This window comes from Rhinatrema bivittatum, chromosome 4, assembly GCF_901001135.1.
Source record: "Rhinatrema bivittatum chromosome 4, aRhiBiv1.1, whole genome shotgun sequence".
NCBI lineage: Eukaryota > Metazoa > Chordata > Amphibia > Gymnophiona > Rhinatrematidae > Rhinatrema > Rhinatrema bivittatum.
The window spans coordinates 198479465-198501578 of NC_042618.1; the positions used below are offsets into that span (position 1 = coordinate 198479465).

General features: G+C 41.9%; 1 protein-coding gene across 3 annotated transcripts in view; it reads right to left on the minus strand.

Moving 5' to 3' along the window:
- Positions 1 to 1193: 1193 nt before the first annotated feature.
- The window catches only part of NPRL2 (NPR2 like, GATOR1 complex subunit), a 29705-nt gene continuing 8784 nt past the window's right edge, over positions 1194 to 22114 (minus strand). For 2 of the 3 annotated variants that reach the window (XM_029599524.1, XM_029599526.1), the window contains 9 exons: positions 17791 to 17959; positions 14211 to 14319; positions 12576 to 12712; positions 12127 to 12224; positions 10411 to 10447; positions 8912 to 9005; positions 7480 to 7597; positions 6654 to 6796; positions 1194 to 5889 (listed from right to left, as the gene is read on the minus strand). In XM_029599524.1, the coding sequence (XP_029455384.1) occupies positions 5822 to 5889; positions 6654 to 6796; positions 7480 to 7597; positions 8912 to 9005; positions 10411 to 10447; positions 12127 to 12224; positions 12576 to 12712; positions 14211 to 14319; positions 17791 to 17959 (973 nt within the window). In that variant the 3' untranslated portion in view covers positions 1194 to 5821. The remainder of the gene's footprint in view (positions 5890 to 6653; positions 6797 to 7479; positions 7598 to 8911; positions 9006 to 10410; positions 10448 to 12126; positions 12225 to 12575; positions 12713 to 14210; positions 14320 to 17790; positions 17960 to 22114) is intronic. The other variant, XM_029599525.1, reaches the window with a different exon arrangement.

Here is a 22114-nt window from a genome sequence, read left to right on the forward strand (position 1 = left end):
GGGTAATGGCCTGGGGGTCTTATGTCTCAGACTGGCTTATGTGGCAATGCTGACCGTGCAATCAAATTTTTTAAATGTTTTCATTTGTTTGCTACAAGTAACTCTTTATCTGTGAAAATGGATAGTACTTGTAATACTGGCCAATATTTTATCAAGATGGATATAATGCTATGTGACATCTGAGTATAAGTAATTGGACATACGATACGGTTCATAGGTTTTTTCTCTTTTTTTCTTCAGAAGGTCTGATCTGACATGTTTGGATACTCTTGTAAACCCGCTTTCTATATGTTTAGTCGGGTGTGGTGGGGGGAGAAGTTGTTTGGTAGGGGAGTGGTGAGGAGTGGGGGGCTGGGAAGGTAAAGTCAGGGGTACTGTGGAATCTCTGTTTCATTTCTTTGGCTCTCATGTGGAAGGTAGATTCATCTGTACACAGTCTTCTTAACCTTAAAAACTGCGAATGTGGTAAATGTTTTGGCAGTGAGTTGTTATGGCAACTCATAGTGTAACAACTTATTTGTGTCGGTTGGCTTCTTGTACAAATCAGTACTAAAAGAACTTCCTTTAAAACTGATTAAAATATCTAAAAACGCAATAATTGTATTATTAAAATTCATAGTGAATCTTAAATTGCTATCCAATGTATTAAGCCAATTAAAAAACCTTTCTAAAGATGCTACATCACCATCCCACAATAAAAAAATCATCGATATACCTTTTCCACAATAAAATATTTTTCTTAAAATCGTTGTCCATTAAAAACTCTCTCTCAAACTTTGCCACGTATAAATTAGTTGATGCCATAGCTACCCCCTTTGATCTGTTTAAAAATTTTTTTGAAGCTAAAAAATTTTTTTGTTAAAGCAATTTCCGCCAAGTCAGTTATTAGATACTTCATTTTTATATTATACATGGCTATATACGTTTTATGTTTTTAGTTCTGTTGTATTTTTAAGCACACATTTTTTAGAAAAAGATTTTATTGCTTTTAATTTCATAGACCCATTTTTACTGGTTTTTAGGCATATAGAAGCAAAATTAGAAGAAAAAATTACACAGTTCTGTTCTATCCCTAATGAACATTTAATTTTTTATCAATATTCAGACAGGCTCCACCCATACACAAAGTATGGCTTTCACGTTGTTACATTTATAGACTTAGGAACTTTATATCGACATATTTCAAGGAACAAATTTTTATTTTTTCTAATTATTTAATAGGAACTGTTTGTTTTCTAGAGCAATTCCTTGCCCTTCCAAAAAATTCTTTTGGTTAGTATTGATGCCATTTACACGGGTGCCCATTTTAGTTTCCACACACCATCTGGACACACCTCCTTTTTTTGATTGACATGTGCTTTTGTGCTGTCTTTCTCTATTCTCACTGAGAGACTTAAACCAAATTTATTTTGTTTCTTCAATATTTTTAAATCACAATTATTTCAATAATTTATGTAATGCTCTTTTTCACATTTTAGTATATACACGTTTCCATTTGAGTGACATGCAATTTGGCGCGCTTTCTGTCCCTTTAAATAACTCTTAAGACAGTGTTATAAAAAGTTTACCATCAAGAGTGGAGATAGCACATCCAGACTTGGCAGAAATGGTAAGAAACTACCTCTCTTTGGTACCAAATAAGTATAGCATATTTTTGTATGAAGCTGCTCTAAGGTCCTGTTTGACATTAAGAACGTGAGTAGGGCTGAATAATACAAACGCAATTTTTCTCCATCTTTTTCTCCGATGCGGCTTGTGCAATAACTTTAAAAGTCTCTGTAATGATTCAAAAGTAACATCTCCTGTAAAAATGTAAGAAATGTTAAGAATGTTTGTCCAGTTAGTTATATGGATTTAAGACCATGCTGCTGTATTGCCGCGAAATATGAATTCGGCTTCGCATTATATTGTTTTTCTTAATTCAAATTAGGCTCACTATTGTATCCTTAACTTCTTGCTAGTTAGGTTCTCTTTGAATTTATGATGTCCGTTCTGTTTTTTATATGTTTTCATTATTTATGTTTTACTTCTGAGTCCGCGAGTAGGGCTGAATAATACCAACACAATGTTCCTCCTTTTTTTCCCAGTACAGCTTGAGTAGTAATTTAAAAGTTTTATGTATTAAATTAAAAGTAACTTCTTCTTCTGAATGTTTAAAATGTTAGGAAGGTTTTCCAGCCAAATGGTGTTAAGACCATGCTATTGTATGCCGCGAAATAAGAATCTGGCTTGTTGTCACAGTACCACTCATATGATAATGTTTTTCCTTAGTTTGAGACAGGCTTTCCATTGCACCCTTCACATTTTTTGTTAGCTCAGTTCTTTTGTTTGTTTTTTTTTTGTATTTATGAGATTTGGTCGGTCCCTTCAGATACTTTTGTTTCCGTTTTGATTTCATTAGTGGCTTCCCCCCTTTGGGTTTTTTTTTTTTGACACTGACAACTAATTTTGAGGTAGGATTTAATGTTTTCCTTAAATAAGAGTGAGGTTTATAATTTACAACCTGATGTCCTTTTTGACTACTTTGTGAACACAACTGTGTATTTACCTAATATATCCTGTAATCCATATATATTAAAAACAATTCGTGGTATATATATTTCATAAAAATATGCCTACACAAAATAAATTGTCTTACAGACAGGCACCCACTGATGATCATTAGTGTGCATCAATTATGAACTACAAATGAACAATCTGTGCTTGATTCCTGAATAGAAAGCTATTAAAAACGATTTTATTGACAATTAATATGTTCAATTGAACCTTCGATAAGCTATGGGTCTATTAATTAAAAATAACGCTTTTTCATTTTTTGATTTTTATTATATAAAAAAAAATGTTTTTGAGTGATAAATGAGAACAACATCTTTTACACCTTTATAGTTTTTACATATTTACCCCTTCTTTTAGATGCACTACTTGTATGCTCTTGTTCCATATTTGTCACCATTGTTTTATTTTAAATCTGTGTTTTTATCTGCCTTTTATTTGATTTATGTTATTTGTATTTTAATTTGTTTGTTTTGAGTATTGATATGTATGTATTTATTTATTTATATGTTACTTAATTGTAGCTTCTGAGGCAGCCACTTGAATAGTGGCGAAACTTGGCCAGAGTTGGGCATTTTAATACGTCTCCACCATAATAAACATTTTTACAAAAAGGACATCCGGCGTTGTTTATACCACAACGGCTTTCACAGTTAGCCTCCCTTCTTGTTTTTTTGGTCCATCTGTAAATATATTCTCCATATCCACAGATGCCCCCCCCCCCCCCCAATAACTATCAATGGGGGCAGAACATGTTATTATTCCCTACACTTCACCATATTAAATAAAAAAAAAAAAAAATTGGTGTTAAAGCAACAGAAAAACTTCCTCCACTACCAGGCACATTATGAAATACAAAATCCTGGAAAACACCCTCCCCCAACACACACACACACACACGTATAACAAATCTTTCATATTGCAGCAGCACTAATTCACAGGACTCCAAAAATCACAACCCTACCTATAAAAAAGGCAGCATTGCAAATATTTCACCGGGCCCTAGAACACTCATACACCTTCTACTGGGAAAACATAATGAACAAAACTGTTACAGATCCCTACACACTAGCAAAATACCTTAGCTCAGTCACACTTGCAGAACAGGCAGATCCTCACCAAAAATACAGAAGAGCTGACCATAAATTACAAACGTATAGACACAAATTTGAAATGGAAAGCCCAAGTCAGACTCTGCATGCAGTACAAAATTGGAAAGCTTATTTCTTCTCTTTCCCCCCTGTGCAACACAGTTTCGCCCCTTGCCTAGCCCCCCAGTCTCTCTCTGTCCACTAATACCTCCAGCAGAGGACCAGGGAAGGGGAGAAAACTAGGAGAGGAAAGGTCTGGGAGTGGGTAAAGCAGAGAAGAGTAGACGGAGTGGATGGGAGGAGAGGGAGAATCTGGGAATGCAAGCTGGTGAGTAAAGGGGAGGGGAGGGGGTGAGAGAGAAAGAAGCTAGAGAGTGGATAGGAATGTGAAAGGGAGCAGGACCAGAGTAGGGATTGGAACAACCCTCACTCTTCCTCCTCATCCATCCATAAGAAATGCCACACTGGGTCAGAAAAGGTCCATCAACCCCAGCATCCTGTTTCTGACAGTGGTCAATCCAGGTTGCAAGTGCGTGGCAGATCCCATAAAGTAGATCTATTTCCTGTTACTCACTCCCAGAGATAGCAATAGCTTTCGTTAGTGTACCTGGGTAGTAAATGTGCTATAGATTTTGTAGCTTAAAGAAAGCTTTTGCTATCCTTGGAAGTTAGTAACAGGAAATAATGGCTAACCAGCAATTCCCAAGGTCCCACTTGCCAGCACCCCCAGCTAGCCAATCATCCACCATCCACCAACTCTGAACCTCTCCCACAGCCAAATCAGCCTCAACCCATACTTAATCAGTTTGGGAAACTGATTAAGTATGGAAGTGACCTATACGGCGTGGTAGATACTACCATAAGCTTGCTGGGCAGCCTGGATGGACCATCTGGTCCTTTTCTGCTGTCACTCCTATGTTTCTACGTAACCACCCCCAGCCAGCCTCAACATCCCACCTCCCCAGCCAATCCTTAGCCTCAGATGCTCTCTTCTGAACTCAGTCCCCGGCCTCAGACATCCTCCCCAGCCAGCTTCAAGCCTTGGATCGTCCACCCCAAGCTACTTATGCCATGCAGTTTCTCTCCATAGATCCAAAGTGCTGACCGCTGGCCAACACACCACACGGCTCTCTGCATGTTCGTGCTGGTCTTGTGAGATATGCAAATCACACGAGGGATCTTGTGTTGACCTACATGTCTTGCGAGACTAGCGCAAGCACACAGAGAGCTGCAGAATCGAGCTGGCAGTGAGTACTTCCGGGATGGCCTCCAGAAAAAGATGGACGGGCCAAGACCCAGGTGGCCCAGTCCATTCTGATGGTTATGAAGATGACAAGAAGCCGAGACGTGATCTAGGGTACCTTCATATCATAAATCAAAACATTTGTTTTTTTAAGCAAATTAAAGTGCTCCCAGGCCCCAGCTAGGAGGGAGGTGCAGCTGTGAGTTTTCACAGTCCTAAACTTCAAGGTAGAGAACCAGCAGAGACACCTTCTGACTGATGTGATGCTATTTGCAGTGTGCTCTGTGGTCTGCATCCTTCATTCAGTTTTTAGCAGACTGACAAAGAAGATGATGGGGATATGGTGCATCTGACAACCACAAATGAAGGCTATCTGTGACTCAGCTTTCATCACTCTTCTTACCCCTCTTTATAGCAAATGCTCCGTATGGGCTGGAAATCCAGGATTTGACAGGGATCTTAAGAGCTGAATTACTTGAATATTCGGTCACCTTAAGACTTGATTCAAGCCCCATTTGCTGGATAGGGGATAGGTGTTTAGAGAGTCCTGGACAGCATCACCTAAACTTATAGGCCTGGCCTGGAGTAATTACTGAAGAGATGACAACAGCTGGCAGCTCAACATCATCTCCACTGCTTCTCTCCAGCAGGATCACCCACAGGAGAAAGAAATGCACCAATACAAACTCACAGGTCCTCTGTCCAGTGTCTCTACTTCGAGATTCAATCTGTGCTGGAGTGGAAGCTCTGCTCCAGACCACCCCCCATGAGGGTCCCAAGAGATATCACAGAGAGGAAACTAAGCACATTACAGTAGCAAAACCCCTTCTGTAAACTGGAATTAGGAGACATCAGTAGCCCCAGTATCCACTATCGGCTCTAGGGGCAATGGGGAGGGGAAGAGTCACAACAGCAGCTTTCTTGCCCTCAAGATTCACTTCAGACACACAATGATGTTGGGGTCATTCTCCAGACGCTCATCTAGCTCTCGGTAGCTCATTCCTGGTAAGAAAGCATAAGGCCACAATGAAAAGCAGAGAAGGAGATGCAGCAGCACACAAAACTCATCAGGCGCTGTCATAGATACACCCCTCCCACCCAACACCAACACTGCAAGAGAAACGGTCTGTCAGTCAATGTGGTGGAAATGTTTACTATCACCATACTCTGCAATTTATATCCACACTTAGAAGTAAAATTAATCCGTGCATTACTGAAGGCTAACAGTTCCTGCCTGCACTGTAGATTTTTCCAGTCTCAATTTTGACCTGTAGCACCCCTTGCTGTCTTCGCACTGACCCCAATATACAACTTTGCACAGTACTGGGAAAAGACCATGAATAATTTCAGAAATGTATTTCATTCCACAACATGCAGTGCCTGTGCCAGTCTACTGACTCTTACTGCATGATGCTTTTAAATCTTAAGTTTCTTATAGTTGAGATTTGCAGCCCCACATAATGGATCCTCAGGTCCACTACAGAGCTCCCAGAATTGCAAGTACAATTTCTCCCCAGAGTCGTTTACAAGTTCCACTGTAACCCACCCCTGGTAAAATCCAGCCTACTCCCCTGCCTGCACCTGCCACAGTCTCTGTGCTTGGCCGATAGGCACCAGAGAATCAAATCAGCCAGCCATTCCCAGCACCCAGCCAACTAACCAGTTTCCATACTCGATAGCCAGTCTCTGTATACTGCAGCCAAACAAACAGCCCCCACACCTAACAGTCATCCCCCTGCATTCAGAGGGACAGACAGCTTCCACACCTGTTTTGCAACAGATCTCATCATAGCTGTGGGAGCCCGTGTACAGTCGGGCTGGGTGGCTTCTCTCATCCCGACTGATTTTGACTGGATATTTCTGCAGCCTCCGGATCAGGCCCTTTATCAGTCCAAACTGGATAAGCTTCCTGCAAGAGAAAAAAACTGCTATTCAAACCATTACAATAAGTGAAGGATTAGTTGGGGTGGGGGAGTGCCTCTCAGAAAGGGACTCCCTGTGTGGAGTGTCTCCCAAGGGCCCAGCCTGATACACCAGCTTCATTCACCTTCTCCCTGACTGGACTTCATTCTGGCACACAAGACCTTTTATAAGAAAACTAGTTTAGTCACAATGTCCAGCATTGTTTAAGTGCAGCAGTGTTAAGAGGAAGAAGCCTTTTATCTTAATTAAATCATTTCCTCCTTCTCGGACCTGCTCTGCAAAATACTTCTGGCACTAAACCAGTCCATTTCCTGTTATGGGGTAGATAGATCACGAATGTGCAAGCCCTGTATGCTATGAGTTGTGTCTGCAGGGGCAGGAGGCTCAGGGAATATCTGAAAGCACAACGAGGTCATAAGAGACGGTGCACACATTACAGCACCCAGCGGCCAGTGCCTGACCAGTTTGTTGGCTAAGGCAGTGCCCAAGAAGTCTCCCGTTCTCTTCCTCTCTCTGGAGCCGGGTATAGCTGCAGATAAGGTTCCTTCTTTGTCCGTCCTGCCAGCCCCGTCCTTGGGGGATGCCTCCTCCCACCTAGGCCAATCCTATATGCTACTCTCAAGTCAGATCACATGTTCAGGACCCCCGGCTCCTCCTAACCCCTGTAACCTTTCATCCACTCTCTGCAGCTGCTGAGTGTAGCGGGAGATGAGATCGCGCACGGTCGTCCCTGGGCTCAGCCCACAGTACAGTTGGAAAACATCTCTCAGACCAGCTCGCTTGTGACCTGAGCAGAATAAGATTAAAAAAAGAAGAAAACCATTGTGGCTGCTGACATCATACGCCCCTTGCACCTGTCCCCACACACAGCACCTGGCCTGCAGGCTAGAGCTGAGCTACCTTTCCATTCCTAGCAGTCTGGGATTACAGAAAGCTCGGAGAAAAGTGGGGCAATGGAGATTTAGCACCCTGCTTAAAGAGGATAAAGGAGGTAGGCTTGGAACTTGAGACCACGAGATCTTTTAGGTTTCACGGGTCTCCGTTCTGGGTGGCTTTCCTCCTGCATTCTTTGGGCTTCCAGCTGAATTGGAAGAGACGACGGGATCTGGCACCACGAGCCCTCATTTGCAGCCGCCTAGGGATTTTTGCCCCTGTGTTGTATTTCCTCACGACTTAGTTTAGCCCAGTCACTGCGGCAGCGTCCTTGACTGGAAGCCATGCACCAGGGTGACCCTGTTGTGCAATGGCTGGGACTTCCCTCCCCCCTTCTCGGGCTGCCTCGGCGGCATCCCCCAGCCAGCCCAGGATAGGGCGGCAGACCTGACTCCGTAATCAAACCCAGGACCTCTGCATACGCCACCGAGCCGGACCCAGTCACTGCTCTCTCTTCTCGCTGTTCCATTGCAGATACAGCAACGTGTGCAACGCGGCTCCTGTGTTACAGCACGCTCTGTGATCTACAGCTATTCCACATCAGAACTTTACTAATCACAAGCCCTTCTGGGTCGGTGATGTCAAAATGTTCATCTCTTATGTGCTATCCATATAAATTAATGGCACAAACCTATTGAATTGCTTTTCTTCTGCCGTACACAAGACAAGCCTTTCCTCCTGATTCCACCTCATCTGAGTTCCCTCTCCTGAATAATCTGTGGACTGTGTCCTTGCCTGGTGACATAAACCCCTTATGTACCTTGAATTACTTCTCTCACTCCCCCTTGTCATCAAACAAAATACATTACCACCACCACCACCCCCCCTCACCTTTTACTTTTGCTTGGTGATAGTAAAGATCCTCCACCTCCATATCTTGCTGGGCAAAGTGAACTCCCCCTCCCAGTAGTTTGCTTGCCAACATAAACAAACCCCTCCCCCCTTTCCAAACTTTGCTTTAGTCCCCTTCCATCTCCCCTCTACCTCACCTGGTGTCATTTACTACCATCATTACCACCCCTCCTCCTTCCCCTCCCCCCTCTACCTCGCCCAGTGAGATTTACTACCCCCACTATTGCCCCCCCACCCTGCCATTTCTATCTCCGCTCTACCTTGCCCAGCGGTGATATTTACTGTCACCACTCCCGCCCTTCTGCGTACCCCCTACCTTGCTTGGTGACATAAGACAGACACTCCTCCTGCAGTAATTTGTCATCAACCAGGTCCTGGACTCTGGGCGTGGTGCAGTACACGTTTGAATACTGGAAACATAAACAGGGGACAAAAAAAGAGAAGAGGGGAACTATTGATTAACTGCTGTTACTAGTCCTGTGGGAGCCATACGTGCTATATCTACCTTTTGATATAATGCTCGAGTGTCAGAATCTATTTACCCATGAATTTTCTTAGTGGTTTTCACATAGGTAGGATTTCTACTGTTGTTAAACAGATATAATGACTAACATGAGATTAGTAGAGGGAGGGGGTTGTATTGGGGGGTGTTTGTGCTTACTGTATTACTAGGTTTTTGGATGGTATCTATGTCATTTATATTTTGTAATTACTCGAGCACTGTGTTATTCCTTTTGAAAACAAATTTCTAATAATAAAAAAAAAAAAAAAAAAAGAGGAGGGGACCCTTTTAGTACCAAATTCCCATGCACTGTAGGTAAGGTCGGAAGACCCCCCTTCTCAGTAGCTCTTAGACCTCACAACCTGCTGAGACAATCAACTCTTTCTATAGTGCAGTCATTTTGAGATTTAAGAGGATGTTTTCCCAGGGATTCCAAAATTCCTACAGGACTTTCTCGCTAGGGAAGAAATACAATCCCCACCTACAAGTTCCATCTTCTCCCTAATAATCTGTTTGGGCAGGTGGACAGTGAGAACACATTATGAGTGCATTTCCTCCCTGGCAAGTAAACTCTCCCACCCCACGCTCATGCAGCCCTCCTCTCCCCCCTACTCCGGTCTCCTCCCTGCAGCCCTCTCCCTGTACTCCCCAGCTCCAGTGCAGCCCTCTCAATCGACTCCAAAAGAGGGGGGCTGCTGCCTTCCAAGCCCCCAACTGGGCCAAAGAAGTTTCCTCCGCCTGTTGAGGTCCCAACTGGGGCACTCTCTTTTCCTTGCATTCTTCTTCTCTATCTCACTTGCTCTCTAGCTCACAAGCCACAGGTGAATTAAATACTGCTCATGTGAAAGTAATCTCTTCCTCTCAGGCCCCAGTCCTGGCTGAAGATACCACTGCCAACTGCTCCTGCAGTTCTCACTAGCTGATAAAATGCACTTGGCTCCACTAGAGTGGGAAAGTGGATTTTCAAAAGTCTTAATGATACTTATGAAGTCTCAAAAAGAGTGACCCTCTTTCTATGGCAAGAGCCAAGATGTATGGCTACCATATTTCACATCAGCCTGGCTACCACTTCCAGCTGATTTAGTGGATCACACAGTGCCAGTCATTACCAGATGGATATCCCAACAGAAGGACAAACTCAGGACATCCTAATCTAAGACCTATGAACTAAATCCTGTAAGACCAAAACCCCTCCAGCACAAGATGTGTGCACAGGGCCACATCCACCCTCCTTGGAACCAGCAGCTGCTGTCCTTCCCTGGAATAATTTCTCCTGGGGGCATTTCCATGCTGTGCAGGATAACAGTGCTTACCTGTAATATAGGAACCAGTGTCACCACCCCATAGTACCTACAAAACATTAAAGAGCATTATTAGTGGGATTCTACTGTACTATAACAAATCTAACTTGCAACTCTTAACCACTTACTACTGTACTATAACAAATCTAACTTGCAACTCTTAACCACCTCCAGTTCCACCCAAACAATGTAGCCTCCTGGCACTGTATATTATTAACTTATGTTAACCTATACTGCTCTCCTCTTCTTCTCCCAGTTCTATTACCTTGTTCATTGTAACAGCAACCCTGATGCACCAGTTTATAGTTTTATTGTTATATGCACCCCCTGTTCGAATGTAAACCGGCATGTGATCTGTTCATGAATGCCGGTATAGAAAAAACCTAAATAAATAAATAAAATAAATTTAGAATGTTATTTTAAGTGTTTATTTTATGGTCTGTTTTTTTTATTTGTTTTTATATACCGACGTTCACCCATGGGTATCACATCGGTTTACATTATAACTTTTTGATAATGTGACATCGGTCATATTATCATTACATTGTGACATTGTAGCACTGTAAGATTACATTACATCTATGGGTTACTTTAACAATTATAACATTATGACATTGAATAATATATGCTATCTGGTAACTTTACATTATCGTTAAAATAGCTAATGTTGAAGAGGTCGTATGTATTTTGTTGGAGATGTTATGAGTTCTCTTGGTGTGGTAATGGTGCTGGTTATTTGGTACTGGATCTCAGTGGGGTGGGTTAATTGTCGTTGGGATAGGCTTTTTGGAAAAGCCAGGTTTTTTGGGCTTTCTTGAAGTTTTGTGATGAGGATTCCGTTCGGAGTTCTGTTGGTAGTTTGTTCCACAGTGTGGGGCCTGCTATTGAAATTCGCGTTGAGGTGAGGCGAGCCTGTTTGATGGAGGGGATTAAGTAGTCCAGTGTTTTTAGAACGCAGGTTTCTTTGAGAGGTTAAGGATGAAGGGTGTCCTTTAGCCAGTCAGTCTTTTCATTGTTGATGGATTTGTGCATGAGGTTAAGGGCTTTATATTGAATTCTGTGGGTTATGGGGAGCCAGTGGAGTTCTTTCAGCATGGGGGTGTTGTGTGTGGAGCGCTTGCTGTTTGTGAGGGATCTGACTGTCGCATTTTGCAGTAGCTGAAGAGGCTTGAGGGTAGAGGCTGGGAGTCCGAGGAGCATGGAGTTGCAATAGTCGAGTTTAGATAGTTTAGTTTATGTATACTGTAATTTGTTGTTTTAATGTATCTTGCTATGATGGATACTCTGATATGGCGAGTCAAATATGGATGAATGGATAAATAACAGCCCAGTTTTTCCCTGCCCTAACCACAATGAGTACTAACTCTTGAAGTTTCTCCACTTACTTTAGGCTGTTACACTGGCATCTTAGTCTCATGGATTTTCACTTTTCCATCCTACATTCTTTCCAGTTTTATCTATCTCTCTATGGCTTCTCTCAAGGGAACCCATCATGAATAACTTCAGTATTTTCCCTATCCAAGCATCAAGGCACACAGATAGAACAGATGGAGGCCAAGGGGACGGGTCAGGATGCAGAAGTGGGGGAGATAGGTGCCACAAAATACAGAGGGAGAGAAACTTCAGCAAATTCACATTCGTTCTTTCTTTTGGTAAAGAGACCTGGAAGCTAGTTCTCTCATGTCAGCCTCACCCCATCCCTTTACATCTTCTGCCTCTCTCACTCACAAAAGATTCTGGATTGCTATCCGCACCAAATTCAACTCCACATCTGCTTCAAAAGATATTTTCTGTATGTGCCGGAATCCATCGATGTATGGCAGGATCTAAGAGATCAGAAAATGCTGAAACCATTTGTTCATCTCAAAGCGTAAATGGAGTAGTATTCAGAGGTAGGACAAGTGGGGATCACTAAAGAGAATCATGTAGGCATGAAGTCAAGGAGCTCACAGTTCTTGTAGTCCTAGTAACTCCCATCAGGTGTCATTATAGGGAAAGATATTTTAGTAGTGGCTGCGTAAGACCTCAGCTTCTCTCAGGAGGCACTCTAGGGAATGGCGCATGAGCAGAGGCTGTGGGGGGAGCTCATGACTGCTGCAGTCCCAGCCTCTGCCAAAAGGAGGCACTGTATGGAGTGGTGTAGGAGTGCTAGCTCACAGTGCCTCAATTTTGCTCACCTGCTGAGTGGTAAGATCCCACTGGGCATTTATAAACTCCTCTTTATCCTCGATGAAGACTGGCACATCATACTCCTGTGCGATGGGTGGATCTGGCCGCTGCTCAATAACTTTCAGATGAATGGTGTTTGATTCATCTGTGGATCGTGAGCAAGGGAGTAAGTGAGCTACAGAAATGTAACCTGAGGAAAACAGTGCCCCAGAGCCGACACATCACATACAGACAGACAGATTGCATCAAACAAGCATCTTTGGTTATCCAATGCCAATTCTACAACATGACCTATTTATTATACAGACATAGAGCCAACAGAGGAAGTGTATGGTCCATGCTGCCACCCAGTCATCTCCTTGCAGTGTTTCCATAAAAGGAATGCCTAGCTCATTGTGCCAAAATTATTGGGACTTTCTGGTCCTCATAAGGCACCAGCATACTAGTCCTGCACCACAACATCAAATGCCAAAGCACATTACCACATGAAGTTTCATGCCAAGCAAACCTATGGCCTTTGAATCTAGCCAAGAGAGCAGCTTTCTGGCTACATATTAATGATGGTAGTGTTTTTTCGGGGGGGGGGGGGGGGGGGGGGGGGGGGGGTAGTTTGCCAGCTCAGAAGCTTCTGGGTTCCTCCACTGTGTGCTCAGGACCTGGAGCAGTCTGTGATATTGGCTCAGTCCCCATTCTACCCAAGCAGGAAATGATCCCATGTCACAAACAGCTCATCTGGATGCTCCCAGCTGCTCTGGCGACAAAGTTACAAATGGTTTTGTTTTGACTAGTATCCAGTTAAAACGCTTATCTAAAAGAATAGATGTAAACCAGAAACAGACAGACACCATGCGCCAACAAGACAGTCACAGAAATTATTCCCACGCAAGCAATAAAGCCCACCAACGATACCCTCATATGCTCCCCAGGTGCTCTCTATACAGGAGTTCTACAGAATCTCACCTACAGCTAATGCAATTAATTTAGTACATTGTTCAATGTTTAAAAGCTGGAAGTGATATATTCCATGTAAGAGATTACAGTGGACTTTCTGGAAAAGAGAAAGGAGCTCAGGAAACTCTGTAGGTCCGTTCCAGCTGCATGCTTCATATATCCTGTGTATGTTCTGGAGATGATTATACAGCTGTCGCATATTTGGACAGGAGAGATCAGCTCCTTGTTTTATAGGTGCATTTTGTCACTATAAAGCACATATTGCTTTTGTGGTGTCTGACCATCCGTACGTTCATTCTGGGGGCCTTTCCCCATGGCTGTCTGGCTGAAATTTGGTAGGAGAATCTCTTTCTGAAATGCCAAATTCATCCAGGGAGGGGGCCCTGTGAAAAAATGTGGAGTGACAGCCATCTGCGAATTGACAAGACTGGGCAGAAACCGGAGTGGAAAACGCATGAAGACAATGAAATGTGCCTTCCCTGGGTTATGCTAGAAACATGTATTTCTCCAATGTGTATAAAACTATACAATTACATGAGGTTATCCAGCAAATTTGCTTTTTGAGTATTAAGACAAATGTGCCAGCTGGCCAAGCACAGTGGCAGAGTTACATTCGAGAGGCCATGGCATATATCTGTGACCCAGGCAAGCTCCCCATTGGTACTTTACGAAATAAGCAGATCAGACGTTACCTATGGGCAGGGTGCACTCCCCCGTTGCGTTTAGCTCTTTCAGTAGGATACTCATGATCGATACCAGCTTCTGTTTACTCTCTTTATTGGAAATGAATCCACTTTCCAGCTAAGAGAGAACAGATCATTAACAGCAGTGCTTTCAGCCAATCAGCAATTGAGCAGAGGTGGGCAAAACAGAAAACATGCTAGGTGAGCCGAGCCTGCGCTGCGGAGTCTGGCGTGGCTCCAAGCACCAAATACAAGTAGAGCCACATTTTTTTTAGCACAAAAAAAACAAAAAGCAGACAATCCTGATCAACATTAACTACTCCATTTTCCCATGTTTCTGTTTCTAATTTTATTTTTTCCTACTTGTTCCTTCTCTTTTTGAACTTTTCTATCCGACTTCTGTCTGCTCATTCTCTCTTTTCTTTTTAAACTTATTTTCCTGTCTGCCTCTCATTTCTTCAGTTTCCTCTTTTGCCCCTCCATCTCTTTACACTAACCTATATTGTAAGGGTGCTTCGAGGGATTATCTGTAGAAACAGACCAATTGGTGGCAGTGAAGAAGCAGAAAGATAATATCAGCATAAGAAGATTGAACTGATCAGACTTGTGGAGATAGCCAAGGCTGTAGGAATGCTAAAGGATTCAAGGTCTGTATTAACTTTCGCTTCTACCTTCTGGACTCAATTTACAAGAAATCATATGACTTACAAAAATGCAGTATTATTATTAGTATGTATAAAGATAAGATACTAGTACTAACCAATTGAAAAATGTCATGCTTACAAAAAAAACTAACTCACTGGTAGGCAGTTTGGGGGAAGAGCCATATAAAACTATTGCTCAGTCAAAGAGCTCTCAAACTCTACATTTACTTTAGTCTGCATTAATGCTTAAGATATCTTACCAATAAAAAGAATTTCTCTTGCTGACTATTCGGTGTTCAGTATTATTCTCACAGTGGGAAGTGCCCATTACATTTCTGGTGCCCCGTGTGAGAAGGCTGCAGAGGAAGAGGCCATGTAGTGTCCCCCGATTGGTAAGAAAGGGATGTTCCTTTCCCTTAGAACAGGGACTTTCTGTTCTCCCCTACCCATGCTTAAGGAAATGCATGCAATTTGGGTGTTTTGCAGCATATTGACAATAGAAAGACAAGTTTGACTTTTAGAGGTTAGGTGTTTTAGGCTTATCTCAGACACGCAGGGGGAAGTTTACCTCTGAGATGCTAAGACTCCTCTGACAGAAACAAGGGTGAGTACATGGTGACCCTCATGGTTTAAAATGTCTGGGAAGGAGATCTTAGATTCGTAATAGTGTTTAGGGACATCCAATGTGAATGCATGCTTGAGGCTGATTAACTAGAACGACTGCATTTGTTTTGACGGAGTGTACAATAACTTTAAGTCTTGGGTAATGGGTGGTGCTGTTAGCAGTGCATGAGTGGGATGATTTTGTGTTTAAGCCTTGGTTCTTCCTCCTGTAAGCTCTGGTTGACCAAAGTAGTAGTGATAAGCTTACTGCATGAAAAGCAGGGCTCTCCCTCACAAAAATCTTGCCTGTTGTGATAAGGAGCTGCCATATTTTCATGGCTGTTCTTGGCAGCTTGGTCTAATGCTACCTCATTCTTAAGGGGTTAAACGGTCACTTCAGCAGCCACTCGTGTGTTTCTATCTCCTCCCTTTCTTATTCATGTGTTAGAAGGGGAGCAGAGATGTGCCACGAGTGCCAGCGCTAGCAAAATCTGCGCCTGAAGTGCCAGCCTTGCTTACTAGTGAGAAAGTAGGATGATTAGAGCATCTGTGCAAGCGCTAATGAATTTTTGCAGCGGTTGGCTGCTTGCTTCTGCCAACAGGAAAATGTATGCATCGTGTGTGAACAGAATGCAAGAGTGGTGATGAAAATGAAGGTCTGGAATACAGACAAGATTGATTTCTCTAAAAGAAACTATGTTAATTTTCAAAAATAGTGCTAGTCAATACTAATTAACAATAACTTCTAGCGTGCCTGAATTATTTTCCAGTTTGTAAAAATCTTGGTGGATATTATGTCATTTTCCTGTGCCGGTTAAGCCAGAAAAATCAATTCAGTCCAGATTTTCTCCTCAGCCATTTTGTTTAAATTTTCCCCCTGGATGTGTCTTTCCCTCTTATTTTATCTCCAACTTCTTGCCAATTTTTTTTCACCAGCTTGTATTTACAGTAAACCTCCTTTCTCTTAACGAGAAAGGTAGACCTAAAACACAGTATAGGAAACAAAAATCTGAGAAATGTTGTATGTTTTACCTGAGCATAGAAACAAACAGAGTGGACCAAAATTCAGATTTGAAACAGCAGATATGGTCCAAGATCAGGCAGCTAAAGATCTGGTGAGATGAAACTATCTCCAGTGAATAACTTCCACTGAAGGTGTCTCTGCTATGAAACATTTCTCATGAGATATAAAAAACAGTGTGGAAAAAAAAAAACTGCTGGCTTAGTCATGTTATCATAGTTTACATGTGTCTATATTTTGCTTTGCACCTCTGGAGTGAATTTTTGTTTTAATGACAACATAAAAGTCTAATTTTGATATTACTATTATGCATCGTTAAAAAGCGTGTATTTATATGAAATGAAAGTGTTTGAAGAAATGTAAATATTTTGAACATTTTAACAGTATACCCTGGCATTCTGGCACAAAGTCAATTTTGAGGTCTAAATCAGACACGAATATTAACCAACTGAAAAATGTTATGCTTACAAAGAAACTAGCCCATGGGTGTACAGGTTTGGTGATGGTGGTGTTGGGGTTATGTATATAACCTATTGCACAGTCAAAGAGCTCTTGAGCTCTACATTTACCTTTACTTTGCAAGAGATATCATACTAATAAAAAGAATTTCTCTTGCTGTCAGTATTTAGTGTTTATTCTTGCAGTGGGAAGCACCCACAATATTAACCAATGCACATCTAAATCCCCCCCTCATGCTGCTTCTTTCTCTCACCCGTCTCTCACGTCTTCCTTCCCATTCCCTCCCTCTCCACAGCTCTCTCCCACTGCTACCAGTCTGAAGCATTTCTACAGGCTTCTGCGGCGGTTGGTAACTCAGCATAAGATCCACTGGGTGGCAACGGTCACCGCCCCCTCCTCTTTCATGCCCACAACTTGCTATGATGTGGCCAATCCTCCTCCTCACCTGTCCTCAAAGTAAGGCAAGTGGAAGGGTGGAGAGGTTGAGGGCTCATTGTACGTAGGGATAATGAATCCTGCCAGAGCCGGGCACTAGGCTTGAGCATAATAGTGTTTAATCCAGCAATCAGGACACATCTTTGTATCTCCTTTTCTCATGGCCGCTCTTTCCTCTCTGTTTGAAGCTGTGCTGCATGCACTGAATAAATATTTATGCCAGCAACTCTGAGGTACTTAGAACGTTCCTGAAACAGCTCACAGTGTAAGAGTTACTACATGTGCAGGCAGCACCAGCCCGGCAGGCTCAAAAGCAGCCCAGAGAGGGCACGATGACCACATAAAGTGGATAACAGGAGTTCCAACAGGTGTAGAGAGTAGCCAAGTGGTGACATAGAGGGCGGCTGACACACAGACTAAATCCTACCTCCAGAGTGGTGAGATAGCCTGCAAGTTTCTTCACAATGGGCTCCAGCGCACAGGTTTTGGCTCTTGCATCACACACAAAGCCCAAATTGAAAAGCAGGGCATTGCGACTGTACTTCTTGTGTTCAATGCACACAGGGCAGCCAATCAGTTTCTTCTCCATGGCTGTTCTATGAATGCAAGACATTGACACATCAGTGAGCTTATTGGTCAAAAAATGACAAGCGGCCAATGAAAATGCTGCTTCAGCTGATGCCTCCTGAACCTCCTCACAAAGAAGTGGTGCTCCCTGCAAAGGGACCAGTTCAGATCACACCATGATCAATGAGGGCAAGAAAGAAAAGAACTTTTATTGTTTTATCATGATAAGCCTCTGAGATAAGCAGTGGATTTCCTCAAGTCCACCTTAATAATGGTTTATGGAGTTTTCTTCAAGAAATTTGTCTAAACCATTTTTAAAACCCAACCACACTAACAGCTTTCATCACATCCTCCAGTGATAAGTTTAATTGTGCGTTGAGTAAAAAAATATTTTTCTCGTTGTGTGTCTTAAATGTGTCATCTAGAAACTTCATTGAATGTCCCCTAGTCTTTGTACTTTTTGAAAGAGTAAACAACCATTTATGTTTACCTGTTCTACTCCATTATTTTATAGACCTCTATCATATCTCACCCTCAGCCGTCTTCTCCAAGCTGAAGAGTCCTAAACTCTTTAGCCTTTCTTGATAGGGGAATTGTTCTATCCCCTTTATCTTTGTGGTCACCTTTCTCTGTACCTTTTCTAATACTCCCTGAGATTCATCAAAAAGTCTTAATGCAGTGATAAAACCCACGCTAACAAAAAGGGGTGTGCTTAGGGAAATTTTGGAGTTACCGCACCACACGGTAACTTATCGCTTCCCCTCTCCCTTCCCCCTCCCAAGCCCAGCAATGGCCAAAATGCAATTCCAAAAAAGGTATAGTTATTTCTGGTGTTAAGACTATGCGATAGCATGCACTATACTATCGCACGGTGCGATATGTCCTCTAATTTAACTAATTCCCGCCCAAAACTCCTCCCCAATCCTGCCCACCCCCAAAATTTGCATTCGCATCATGTGCTACAGCATTTTTCGCATGTGTTAATGCTATAACGCATTTTGAAGAATGATGCAGTCAGTTATGTCTTTTTTTGAGATGCGGTAACTTGAACTGCACATAATACTCAAGATGAGGTCACACCATGTAGCAATACAGCGACATTATGATATTCTCTGTTTTATTCTCCATTCCTTTCCTAATAATCTCTAGCATTCTATTTGCTTTCTTGGCTGCTGCTGCTGCACACTGAGAAGAAGATTTCAATACATTATCCACGATGACTCTTAGATACTTTTCCTGGGTGGTGACTTGCATTGTGTAGCTATAATTTGGCTTGCTCTTCCCTTACATGCATCACTTTGCACTTGGCAGATGACATTTAACGTTGACATTTGGATACCAGTCTCCCAGTCTTGCAAGGTCCTCTTGCAATTTCTCATACTTCCTCTTATGATTTAACAACTTTGAATAATTTTGTATCATCAGCAAATTTTGATCACCTCACTCATCGTTCTCATACTTGGGTAATTTATGAATATATTAAAAAGCAGCGATCCTAGTACAGATCCCTGGGGCACGTCACTATTCACCTTTCTCCATTGAAATAATTTGACCATTTATCCGTACTCTCCATTTTCTATCTTTTAACAACTTTCAGTCCTCAACAGAACATTGCCTCCTATCCCATGACTTTTTAATTTTCTCAAGAGTCTCTCATGAATACTTTGTCAAACACTTTCTGAAAATTCAGGTACACTATATCAACTGGCTCACCTTTAGCCACATGTTTATTCACACCTTCAAAAAATAAAATGTAGCAAATTGGCAAGGCGAGACTTCCCTTGGCTAAATCCATTATTTATTTATTTACAAAGATTTTATATACCGTCATTCGGTGAGTTCCATCATAACTGTTTACAACATTTGCATAAAATTTCTCATCCAGTTTAATTTCCTAAATTTAAACATAAAATAATACCATAAAAGAAAGGAATAAAATGTATAAAAAATATTAATTGCAAATAAAATAGTATTCCAAGAATAATCAACTAAAAGAAATATGAACAGGAGTTAATATCATAAGTAAAAATAATAAGGTCATGTAAAATTTCTGTATAAAACTTAATAAAAACAGTTCAGTTCCTGGATTGAAATTAAACTAAGAAAACAAACCGGTAACCGATCCAATGTAGCGGACAGCAGAAGAATGAAAGGATGGAATCGGTTAAAATGGACTTTATTGGAACTTGCCCGACTCTGGCCGAGTTTCGCTCTGCCGAGCTGCCTCAGGGGCTTATTGAACCATAAACTTGGCTCTATTTATTGCCGCTGCTTTTCAAGGATGAAGGAACATGAGTCAACGCACCGAATCTTGACTTGTCATTTGTGATTCATAAGTCACTTGTGTGAGCAGTGTTGGTGTGATTCTTTGGTAGAATAGCACACGGTCACCTACCGCTCTGACAAACGCTGAGAAATTCTTTCAATCATTTCTCCCAGCACTAACATAAGGCTCTCTGATCTGTATTTTCCCGGATCAACCCTGGATCCGTTTTTAAAAACCAGCGTGACATTGGCTACCCTCCAATCTTCAGGCACCGTAGCTGATTTTAATGAGAGTTTACAGATTACCAACAGCAATTTCATTTTTCATTTCTTTCAACACTTTTGGATATATACCATCTGGTCCAGGTGATCTGCTACTCTTTATTCAATTTGCCCTAGCACATCTACCATGTTCACTGAGATTTGTTTCATTTCCTCTGATTCATCACCTTTAAATATTACTTCTGACATCGGCATCTGCCTTACATCTTCTTCAGTAAAGACCAAGGCAAAGAATTCATTCAATCTCTCCGCTATAGCCTTGTCCTACCTTCACCCCCCCTTTTTACTCCTTGATCATCTAGTGGTTCAAATGACTCCCTCACAGACGTTTTGCTTCAAGTTGTAAAAACATTTTTATTAAGGAGTTTCTGCTTCCACAGCAAGCTTCTTTTCAAATTCTGTCTTTGATTTCCTTATCAATGTTTTGTATCTAACTTGCCAGAGCTTATGCTGTTTTCATCATTCAGAACCCTTTTACATTTTGTGAAGGATGGTCTTTTGGCTAGAACTGCCTCTCTCACCTCACCTTTTAATCATGCCGGCAGTTGTTTAGCCTTCCTTCCACCTTTTTTAATACATGGAATACATCTGGTCTGGTCAGCTTCTACCTTACGATTTTTCTCATTTTATCATAATCTCCATTTTGGAGGTTAAATGTCATTGCAGTAGATTTCCTTAGCATCCTCCCTCCAGTTATCAAGTCAAATTTGATGTTATGATCACTATTGCCAAGTGGCCCTAACGCCTTTACCTTTCAGCAAATCATGTGTTCCATTAAGGATTGGGTCTAAAATAGCTCCCCTCTTTGCTGGTTCTTTTATCAGCTGCTCCTTGAAGTAGTCATTTATTCCATCTAGAAACTTTACCTCCTTAGCATGTCCTGATGTGACATTTATCCAGTCAATACTGGGGTAACTGAAATCACCCATTATTACCGTATTGCTATTTGTTAGCTTCCTTAATTTCTGTTAGCATTTCATCATCTGTCTGTTCATTCTGGTCAGGTGGACAGTAGTACACCCCCACTGTTATTCTATTCCCTTTCTCCCTTGGAAATTTCTATCCATTAGGATTCTACACAAAAGGTTGGGAAACACTGCTGTAACCTATAATTAAAAACAGCCACAGAACCTAAAGACTGGAGAGTGGCCAATGTAACACTAATTTTTAAAAAGGACTCCAGGGGTGATTTGAGAAACTATGGACCAGTGAGAGCCCGATGTCTACGTTAGTCTCAATGGGAGAAAGTATTCTTAGAAACAAAGAGACCGATATTCAAAGATTTTGTCCAACTAACTTCTGAAGTTAGCCAGACAAAAGCTAATAGTTTTGTATACACAACTCACTGTGTGGGCAAAGATTACCTGGATAAAAAGAGGCAACAGTGGAGGGCATTCCAGGAGTGGGAATAAAATTTAGCTGTTGCTGTCCAGCTAAAGTTATTTTCCTAAGTCTGGTCAGAAAAATGCATGTCCTAACATTTTCCAATTACTCAGCGGCAGCCACACTGAATATTTAGATAAAAGTCACATGCATAACTTTACCTAGATATCGTACCCACTCACCAGCTTTCTCAAAATAAATCCATAAATTACTGCTCACAGAGAGATAGGACTTAAAGGGGCAGAACCAATATG